This window comes from Styela clava, chromosome 6, assembly GCF_964204865.1.
Source record: "Styela clava chromosome 6, kaStyClav1.hap1.2, whole genome shotgun sequence".
Lineage (NCBI taxonomy): Eukaryota > Metazoa > Chordata > Ascidiacea > Stolidobranchia > Styelidae > Styela > Styela clava.
In genome coordinates, this window is record NC_135255.1 from 20,381,886 (window position 1) to 20,393,604 (window position 11,719).

An 11,719-nucleotide genomic window follows, 5' to 3' on the forward strand; every position below is an offset into this window, starting at 1 on the left:
ACCATAAAGATCATAAATATGGGTGGCAATGTTTCGCAAAAAACCTTTGGTGGGTCACGGCGTCAACCCTTACGGGTTGAACGAACCTAATGACATAGCCGGCCTGGTAAACGGACACGACGCCGTTTTTGTCCTAAAAAATCGTTGGCTTACGTTTCGCCTGCGCTCTCAAGAGATATGAGTGAAATTTTATTCTAATTTAAACATGGAAACATTCGAAGGGTTCAAAATACGTTTATTGAGTTACTGAAAGCTGAAGCAATGGCTCGGTTAGTTTGAGTTCATAATTTGTTGCATATTATACGAAGCACACGTACACGGGCGGTGATATTATAATAAATCTTTTTATAAGATCAATAGTTGAACTAGCGTAAATTTGAATATGCGGCCCTCAGTTAAACTATTATTATCTTCACACACAAGGACTTGTTGCAAATCTACCAATGACGTCAAATGACAGTGTTCCGTGTTTCCTTGTATATTCTAGAAACTGTGTGGGAAACGAATAACGTTTTGACAGAACATATTCAACCATTATAGCTTGAAGTTTGTCATCAGTTGCGAGTGTGGGAAGCAAATAATGTTTTGAGCAAACACGATTGTGCCCTGAAGACTAATGTTTATAAGAAGTTGCAGGTGTGGATGATTATTTAAAGATATTGTGTTCTCGAAGCAGTAGAAAAATGAGTTGTGAACTTAACAGAATAGTCAGCATCGGCACAGTGGCTACTTTAAACATGTTGGATGAATTCGAGCTTGGTACTGATGTAAGGTTAACTATATTAGTTTTGGAATTGCGCAAATGCCAAGCAACTATCAAGTGAATCAAAACGATCAGTTTAATATCGTATTACATACTGAACATTTATTTTCACCGCAACGCTGAATCTGCCTGCTATCGCACCAACAGAAGCAGGGGTGTGAACTGTGGAGTAGAGGTTTTGCTCGTTTCATCAGGGTCGTCCTTAAAAACCACTCGAAATCGGAAATTTAATTCCCCGAATTTGGGATTCGATATTTCATACTTTCAATGGATGTTTCCCCGAGCACCGATTTCCTTGTTTATTTTTGTAAAATGATCAATCTGCAATAAGTCAACCATGACGTAACAATTGTAATTTGTTCAGCAGCCGCTCATACACTTCTTTCGCTCAGACAAATATTCAAGCAGGGCTGTAAACTGTTGGCCCGTATTCGTGGTTTTGCGTGTTATTTGTAATTTTTCAGGTGCGTTGCCAAGAATAGTTGTAAATCAAATACCTTAATTGTCATTATGTCTTATGAGGCGTTTTAGTTTAGTTACAATAATTAAAAACTGATCCCGCAAATTCTGCGATAGACTAGCCTAAAATTAGCTATCAGTACCTGTACGCGACACCTAATGCTTTTATTAAAAACAAGAGAGCTATGCTCAAATATATGAAAACGTTTGAAGTAAATAAACCTAATAGCCTTCTAAAGGAAATTTTTATCTTCAAGCACTGAAAATTTCAGAGCAATTGGTCGAGTAATTAAAGACAAAAGCGACTTTTTAGGATTAGGTAACAAGTGGGCGTGGCTTTCCACACGTTTTCTCACCACTGAGAGGGCGGGGGCATTGCCCCCACCCCCAATGCCACTTGAAAAAAATCCCATTACCCGGGCGAACGCTTTCCCGCTCCGAGAACGAGGATTAACGGCCTCTAAACGCCAAAATCACTCTAGTGTGACTAGATCGATGACTTGATTGACAGGTAGCCTACTCCGGCCACTAAAAGCCTGTTTTGTCCCACTTCCAATTTCAACGTGAATTGAAATACCAAGTGATCCAAGTAACTTATCCATTACGGTACCAGGGCAAAAATAAAAAAAATATCGATCTCCCGATAATCATATGCGGTACAGTAACTCACCAGCAGGGATGGCCATTTCCGAATACTAAACTATTCCGAATACATTCTAAAATAATGTTTTCGAATCTGGAATTCCGAATACATTCTAAAATCGGAAATAACACATTTTTGTTTTAGTTGATTAAAACCCAGTAAATTAGGAAATAAGCTTCAATAGAAACATCAGAATGAAGCCACAGACCAACAGTATATGTACACAAAGTAATTGATAGATTATAGCTATTAATCAAAAATAATAGCAACTTGTGACACAGTCAGTTTATTAAAATTATTCACTTTGTACAAATGACCATATGAAAAGATAGCCAAGGAGTTGTCTGACGCTTTCTATCATTTGTACCATGATATTACGATAATAGTCGAGTCTATTGACAAAAATACTACTTGTATTCAGATAATTGTGTATATTTTCTGAGAGTAATAAAATTTATTGGCAATACAGGCAACAACAATCGAAAATCCATTATGCCTTTAAAAATTTTAATATTTAAGCCTAGAGTATTCTACTACCTACCAGTATATTTGTATATAAATTTATGTGAACCATATTTTGTTATTATGTGTAACATATTGTTGTGTTTGGAGTTAGAAATAAATTAGTAGAGAATAGATGACCACCACTGCCAGCGCGCAGCCAGGATTTTCGAAATCGGAAATTCTCATTGCCGCCTGTAACACCCACCGCGATTCGGCGCTCGTTAAAAGAGCCGTCTTGTCAGCGTATAATGATCATTCTGTTACGTAAAGTATTCAATCCATGACAACTACGAGATTTTAAAATATCTTTATATATTAATTTAATGTGTCCAACTTAACTCGCGGTTGCTTCTTCTTACGTCAAAAAAACAACACATTACCATTCGGTCCACGGCAACCTGTGACCTAAAATTACGAGATAAACTGCTTGATGTATTTAATTTTAATATGTATTTTTGCAATCTTTCCAACTCGTTATCGCCGTTAGAAAAATCTCAAATAATTATATAAAATTCTGTTAAGTGTAGAGAATAATTCATTTCATACAATGAATATACATATAAAGTTTAGCAGTAAATTAAAAATATATATTCATCGCTGCGATTATGCCACCTGGTAAAAAAGTCGACTTTTACAACAAATAATATAACAACGAATATATATTTTTCTGTTGTGCAAAGTGATGAATTCGTGACCGACACGGGCATATTTAAAATATCTTGCTCCTATTAAATTTAATTGTCTTCAATTTAACCTGCGGTTGTGTCGACAAAATAAAATCCTCACCACTCTTATATACCATTGCAATCCGCGGCCATAAAAATAAAAACGTGAGGTAAACTGTCCGATTAAATATTGTTTTTATCCGTATTTTGCGAATTCGGCAAATATTTAGATGTACTTGTTAACAGTGACTCCGCTCGATCGAAATGCTCACAGTAAAATATCTCAGAGTAAAATTTATTTCATCACAATAAAATTGATTGAATATACTTTAGATTAGATTAATTATATTATATACATCCTCACAACCAGGGAAAAAGTCGCGTCCCAAACCTTGTGTCGTGTTAACCCGAAAATATTCGACGGCAATTCAAAGTTATGGATAATCAGGCAAATCCCGCCCTCAATTAGTGACGATATGTTTCTAAACGCCGACCAAACATAATGTGTGCCAGAGGCACATGAAATTTGCGATTTTCACTGCCTAGAAAAGCGTTTTTTAAATTTTCGCGGGCCTCAATAAAACTTATGTTGTTTACGGTTTTATTTTCAGTATTTTAAATTTCCGCTTTTCAATCAAAAAGTTGCGTTGTCTTTAGAAACTCGCCGCCGATGAACGTATTTACCAGATTCACAATTCCGTGCGCGTACAAAAATAAAATAAATGTAATCGTTATCGTGGAACAAATTTGTAAAAAAATTTTGTTTTAGAGAAAATAACACAATCGTAAAGGCGTTTACGGGCCTAAATAACACTTTACGCTGATGAGTGATAAAAACAATCACGCGCAAGTTTCAATCGAGAATGTTTTCATTCAACGGAAACGTCTTGAAAGCGGCGTCGAAAATGTGTGACGTCACACAAATATCCGATATTCTTATGAACGTGAATTCCGATATTCGAATGATGAGATATTCGAATACTTTGTTCGAATTGGCCATCCCTGCTTACCAGTACCTGAAATTCGTTCGCAGAACGACGGTTCTTCCTTGTCATATAAGAACTCAATTCATTTCCTCTTATCAAATAAAGAAATAAAGTAGGCTAAAAAATTTATGTTGTTTACATCAGAACTGTAACGAGAAGATGATAGCGTAATTCACTGCGGTACCGTACGGTACCTTACCAGTACTGCAGTACCTGTTGCTGTATGTAGGCCTGCTATTCGATCGTGGAACGGTTCTTCTCTGGCATATAAAAACTGAATTCAATTTGCTCTTATCAAAGTTAACAAATACGGTAGGCTGAATTTGCAAGAAAACCAACATTACTGCAATAGTAGGATCGCAAAAGGAATAACGAATAAGTCAATTTTACTGTGGTATGTTAACTTACCGCGGTACCGTATCTGCCAGACGCTTCTTCTTTGCAAAACCAACTAATTCGGTTTATCACGGTATTATAACAGCAGATACCACAGTCTACGAATATATTCACACCAAGCGAAACAGTGCAGTACGGTTTACTGTACCTTTAGCTTCACCGGTAACCTAAAATAACTTACAATTTTTGAGCAACGATTTTCAGAATCCGCCTTCACGCCGACGTTCGATGGCACGTGATCATGCGTCCGCAGAACGTTCGGTGACGTCATAGCAAACAAAAACAAATCTCACAGAAATATTTGAAATAAATAAAAGTAATAGCCTTCTGGAGAAAAAATCAAACTTTAACCACTGAAAATTTCAAAGCAATTGGTCCAGTATTCGAAGAGAAAGGCGATTTTATAATGATGGTGACAAAGAATAATAACAATGCCAGCATAAAATGCGAAACGATCGTTATGTCCACTACGTGTCCAATAATAGTTTTGAACATGTAAAACAGTTTGTAAGCGCCAACTCTCAAAATTAGTGTAAAAATTTTGCAATGTTAAAGTATAGGAAGAATTTTCAGGGATCAAGGGTCGGGTAAACCCACATGGTGGGGGAGTCAAATCTTTTTTACAAACACTCTAAAAACATCTAGTTTACCATACGTTCTTAACAGCCTTTTATAAGAAGCTGGTATAAGCCAAAGTTTTTGTTTTCAAAGTTGATTATACAAGAGTTCGAGGCTGGAGTCGATTTTTACAACAAGGCGTAATATGCAATTCATTAATCAGATTTATTACTAATCATCTTAGCATCAAACTTTACCTCAGTGAACTGGAAACCGTGGTATTACACAATAGATGACATATCTTGTATGGAGCAGAGCATATATTCGGTTAGGACTGATTCACTTAACAAACCGGGAAACAGCAATAGGAAGAAACTAATTGGAGGCGATGGGTTTCGAAAGCAAAGATATATTTGGTCATGGTCCTATAAAGAAATAACGCGCGCCGAAAAGAGCATTCTCTTATAAACAAGAGCGCTATGCTTAAATATATGGACACGTTTGAAATAAATGAAAGTAATAGCCTTCTGAGGAAAAATTTTATCTTTGAGCACTGAAAATTTCAGAGCAATTGGCCCAGTAATCCAAGAGAATAGCGACTGTTTAGGTTTTCCACTAGGTGTCCAAAAAGTGTCAAAGAACAAGTTTAAGGATAAGAACAACAACATAATATTGAAACGATAGTTTTCTCCACTAACGTGTTCAATAATCGAATGAGAAATATTTAAATCCGAATAAAAAAAATAGGAAGTTTTTAAAGCAAACGTTGTTTTCTCGAAATATATAGTAAAAATGCGACTAAACAGGTTTATTTTGTCACGATGGTAATCAAGAATTTTGAGTTTGTAAAGTGCAGACAGTACAGTCTGAGTCGATGATTGCGACGAACATACTTTTATTATAGAGGCGCCAGATTGACGTCCCGTGGAGAGTCCGCTTGTGTGCCAAATGTGGTACGCGCGCCACGGGCCACAAACCTGAATTGAGAAATTATATATCTGGGTTGCACAAGCTAATTATTGTTTTGTTACATTTCAACAACGAAAACATGACCAGAGCAGTTCTGGTCCAATCAATCGGACGTTTTCAGATTGAAAATATAAACGATTTGATTAGTTTGACTCTTATACCTACCTTCAAAAATAATTCGGGGATATACAAATTAAATATGCTGTTATACATGAAAATGAATAAATTAAAGGTGCAGTGTAGTGTGAGTAAAACCAATCGGAGTAACACCGAAGTAAAACATAATCAATTACTTAATTGGTTATGCACGCATGACACTGCCGTCATAGCATAGAAAGCGCCATCAACTGTGCTAAATCACGCAATGACCAGACGAGCACACTGACGGAAAGGGCATGCAGCCATTGCTTGCTTACCTACCATCACCATAATCAGTCAGTCACACAACGTACTGCCCTTATGGCCCTCTCCTAGTTACAATATAAGTATTGTTCCTGGGAGACAGTCAGAGATGTAGGATTGGATCATGGGAATGTTTATATCGAATATCGTTTTGCATAATACAAATTTTTGTCGTAATTACCGTAATTTGGATCAAATATTTTTAATATTACGTCCACTTTGCTTTTCTTCTTACTAACTAAGACGTAAAACATTAGTCTAGTTACCATGATTTGGTTATTGATCGTTATCTTACTTTTAGGTGAGTAAAGTAAGCTACACTTGTTAAACAACAAATTTTATTTTACGTGCAATAAGCGAACGACGTAAACAAAAATTGCTTTTATGCCGCTCTAATGTCTGATCAACAAAAACATATAACCAATTTACCTACGATCTATGTTTCAAAGCAGTTGATCAAATATAAGGATCGTTCAGGCGCCAAGCAGTTTGATCTTTGTCATTTCTGCTTTCTAGGAACAGTAGCCGGTAGCAATGGTCAGTGTGATGGAAAGAAGATGAACTTAACATTAGGAAATGGTATAATAAGTTCTCCAAATTATCCCGAGGAATACGGAAAATCAGCAAACTGCGCATGGGATTTCAATCCTTTGGAAGGTTATACTCTCGAATTAACAATCACGTATCAAAGACTTTATATATCTGTAACAGAAACAAGCGTGAAGATTTGCTTGGGGTCTTACCTTCTTTCCATAAGTAACGGTTAGTGAAATAACAATAATTTAAATAAAAAAAGTTTTCTCTGTAGAAGTTGTACGATCCAAGATTTTATTTTGATTCAGCTTAACCCTGGGACCCCAGGAAAGCATATTCATTCTTGATTTCGTGGTAATAGTTATCGAAACTTTACTATTCCACTTATTTCTCACTTTTAATCAAATGTGGGCAGTATTAAATATTATATATATATATAATACGGTGAGATGTACGTTGGTGTAAAGTATTCATATTAATTAAACCAATTTAAATCAACGTGTGGCGGAAACATAGTTCAGCCGCTGCCAAATAAAAAAATACTTGAACGGAAAGTACAGTCACCATTATATATTATGTATAACAAAATTTAAAGTGATAAAATTCAATTCAGATACTCAGGAATGTAGCAGATATATTGATAAAAACTATCTCATGACATTGATTGGAGTTCAGCATTTTGACTATTTCGACTCTATGTGTGGCGAGAACGCAGAAAATAAGCCAAGTGTTCATGTTCAGTATATGTCAGATGGACGAATATATACCGGTACTAATACAGTGATAACCAAATCAATGGGATTTAGTATCCAGTACAAGTTTTCAGAATGCTACACGACTGCCGGTAATTAATCTTTGCAACTACATAAAATTACTTTGATGAATATCCTGAATTGTAATTTCGAAACCACGATATAAATACGTACCAATTTTTTTTTTATTTGAATGAAGACATATCCGAAACTAAAAAAAATGCAGTATTAAGCAATTGATTGCATTACCAAATATACTCAACCTTGGTAAAATCATTTTCTCAGAAACAACAACTGAATATGTCCAAACGAGTATTTTTGAAGGAAGCTCTAACATAGAACAAACAATTACGAATTTTGAGGACAACCGTACTCTTTCTACTATAGGTCAGTAGGTTTCTCATAAACGTTTGCTACGAAAACATCAATCGAAACTAGACAACTACCCAACAAAAAAGCCTTTTATTTCTAGTACAAAAGGTGAACCTGTTGATAACATGAAGTTGATTAAATATCGCGGAACTTCGAAACCTTGGGAGTTCAGGATTGGAAAATCATTATTTAACAATCATTATCTATGTTTTATATTTTAGGCCTGAATTAGTCAGCAACAAAAATTGATATGTCTTCTAATAAATTAATTAAACCCTGGCCCTGGGTTAGGTGGCCAATATGGGGGTTGATATCAAGGTTCGTCATCTATTGGTACAGGGTTTTATTAACAAGGAAGATTAAATATAAAACAGATTATGAATCAAATAATTTATTTATCGGGAAATGATGTATCAACCCGAAGCACTTGGGATTATTTTACAAGCTATTAAAGTTTATGTAAATAAACATAGAAGTTTCGCATTTCTTTATTGTTCCATGTCATGCTAAAACAAGAAAAAAATCATAAAAAAATCTTTATATTTTTTTTTCGAAATCGTGCACTGACTCTAACAAAACCGATGTGATTAAAGCAGTTTTACTATTGAGTTTGTTATAAGAAAACTCATACTGAATCAATGGCCGTGTCGTACTACAAAACTAATATGAGCCCCCTTAGCAATATTATTCCTTATTACAATACTAATATCATCACCTCTAGCACTCTTATTTCCTATTATATCAGACACAGCTGGAGAAACTGATGGCGCCAATTCAGATGGAATAGGTGACACTGCAAAGCTTTTCCTCGTTTCTATCTCTGGATTTATTGGTATCATAATACTTGTGGCGACTGTAATCGTATTCTGCAGGAAGAGAGGGTATTTAACTCATACTGATTACTTCCTTGATTAGCAATTAATTATTTGTCTTGGTTATTTACGTATAGAAATACCTATAGGTCAAAAGAAGCCTAAGCAAAACGGATATATTGCATGGGTGTAATGACCTAGTGGTTATGGCGTCGGACTGTAATCGCCGTTGATATGACATCTCATATACAACCGTACACAAGCCATCTAGTAACTTGGACAGACAATCCCGAATCATTATTATTATCGTGACTGCTTACTTAAAGCCGTGTTCGCAGTGAAAGTCCAAAAACGACTACAACGGCTGCATTCATCCAAGATAGGATTTTATGAAAGCGTTGTATAAGGTCAAGTCGAATATAATTAAAAGAAGAAAATATAATTCTTGAATATCATCGTGATAATATATGAATATTTATTAACAGGGACATATATCAAAAAAACAAAAATGTCAAACAGGACAATGTAGGCGGAAATAAGATGGAAAATGCTGAATCTCCAATCCAAGAACCGGACCAAGACACTGCTACGGGTAAGAATTTATTAAATAGATCGTGATACGGGAACACATCCCAGGTTGACTAAAATCTTATATCTGAAACTTCCTCTTTAATTTTGAAAACGTTTCACTCTCGAAAGGAAGCACTGTGTACAAAAAACTAAGCTTTATAAGCCATGAACAATTTGAATTTCTGCGGAAACGATAGTGTACAATTGTTTTGATTTAAAAAAAATTGTCAAGTTGAAAAGTCATGAAAATTAAATATCAATATTTAATTCAGCTGAAAATGATGAACCGGCAAATTTAACAATTCAAGATGAGGAAGCTCCGTATACTATCATGTATTCTGCCCTTACACGACAAGACGAAGAAGGTGATAAAAAGAGAACCATATGCGGTAGACTAAATATTTTGACGACAAAAACATAACAGTTATGAAGATTCCAAATTAATACCGGTATTTTAATACGTTTATATTCCGTGACATATAATTCAAAGTTTTTAGAAGCATTTTACATTGGCCCAGACATCCTTAAAATTGTAGGAAGAACTATTCCGAGAAATCAATTATCTTAGGTACTTATATTTCAGATGTAAAGGAAAATTCAGCAATTGAGGAAGACGAGCAGAAACACGACATGTATTCTGTCGTTGTACGAAAGACTGGAGGAGGTGACAAAGAGACGATTCATGTGTGATCACCCGACAGTTGTCCAACTTTGCCCAGATTGTTTATGGTTTAAAAATCTGCCTTGATGTTCATACCTTTGTTTTCAAAAATACAACCCAAACCTATAGTGAAACTAAAAAGAGGTACTGGATTGTTGTTTGTTATTCGCAGTAGTGTTTATTTCGTAATTGGGATGCTTCCTCTATAATTGATTTCCTATTGCATTCAAATCTTATATCCTAATTAGCTAATAATAACATATCTTCTGTAGTCTCTTTGTTGCACCACGCATTTTCACGGTTTTGAAAACATTGCTTTTTCATCTTCCATTATTTGCGAACGCCTAACGAAAATAAGTATTTGGTGCTTGATACCAGTACCCCGTCGTTTATTTATTTTAATATATTATTGGATTATTGTATAAATTCAACGAATTTGCAAGAATTTAATCGACTTCATACGTTTCGTATATGTGCTCTCAACTACTTCTGTAGATCATTGTCTAATCGTTTCCTTTTTGATGAATTAGCGAGCAAGGGAAATAACGATTCATGAATAGTTTTATTGTTCCATAGCATTCAACAACATATTCTCGAATCTATAATTTTATTTTGTTACCTTTCCTTCCTTGGACTGGGCGTTTTCTCACATTTTATTAATAATATTTGTCTTGCTGTATTCAAACAAGTCTTGTTTTTACAAGCTTCGAAACTGTCAAGCAGGAAAACGTAAGATTTAAATTGACACAGACGTTTTGCATACCTATACACCAATTAGCAACAAATTACAAAATCAAGTAGTACACCTTTATGGTAGTAGATCCATGGTAATCCTTTATATAACGCCAATGGTTTAGCTGGAGCAATTGCATCACGCCAAATACCTTCATGAAAATTGCCAATGAGGTCGCGTGTTTCTTAGTTTTAAAATCTCGATCTGTTAGTGTTTAGACCAGGGGTGGGCACGGTTTTTGAACCACGGACAAACATTTTGGAAGTGGAAAACAATAAGCTATCGTGCAAACTACACCAATGACTTGTTTTTTTTATCTCTCAAATTTCGCGTGGGAATTGTATATATGTTGTTTTTAGAAAACATTAACTGTTTTCATAGCCTGATGTCTGAGCGGTAGTTGCACGCAAACGTCACAGTTATTTGGCTTAGACAAGGTTTGCTTTAGCAAAGCAATAGTTGAGAATTTGCATTAAGAAGAGTTACAGTATGGACATGGCCACTAACATATCACGAGTTGAGCGCCCAATTAGAACTTTGACAAAATGATATACATGTTTGTAGTTTTAGTTGCACGCAAACGTCACAGTTATTTGGCTTAGACAAGGTTTGCTTTAGCAAAGCAATAGTTGAGAATTTGCATTAAGAAGAGTTACAGTATGGACATGGCCACTAACATATCACGAGTTGAGCGCCCAATTAGAACTTTGACAAAATAATATACATGTTTGTAGTTTTCGAGCGAAATTAATATTCAATATAAAAGTTGGCAGAAATAATTGAAAGATTGCCAAGACGCCATTGTTGACAGTTATCGAGGATAGTATTACTGAATAGTTACACAATAAAAATGTCGCCGTTGAGTGACAATTAGAGATGTGCAATCAGACTATATTATGTCTCATTTGATTTGAATCAAATAATTTCGATATTAATTTTT

At 35.2% G+C, this 11,719-nt stretch overlaps 1 protein-coding gene across 1 annotated transcript; it reads left to right on the forward strand.

Annotated features, from left to right (window-relative positions):
- Positions 1-6,598: 6,598 nt before the first annotated feature.
- Positions 6,599-10,555, forward strand: LOC144424234 (uncharacterized). The gene is made up of 8 exons (XM_078113337.1): positions 6,599-6,646; positions 6,862-7,107; positions 7,493-7,723; positions 7,917-8,018; positions 8,749-8,884; positions 9,301-9,407; positions 9,658-9,750; positions 9,969-10,555. The coding sequence occupies exons 1-8, from the start codon at positions 6,613-6,615 to the stop codon at positions 10,073-10,075; spliced, it is 1,056 nt and encodes a 351-aa protein (XP_077969463.1). The 5' UTR covers positions 6,599-6,612; the 3' UTR covers positions 10,076-10,555.
- The last annotated feature ends 1,164 nt before the right edge of the window (positions 10,556-11,719 follow it).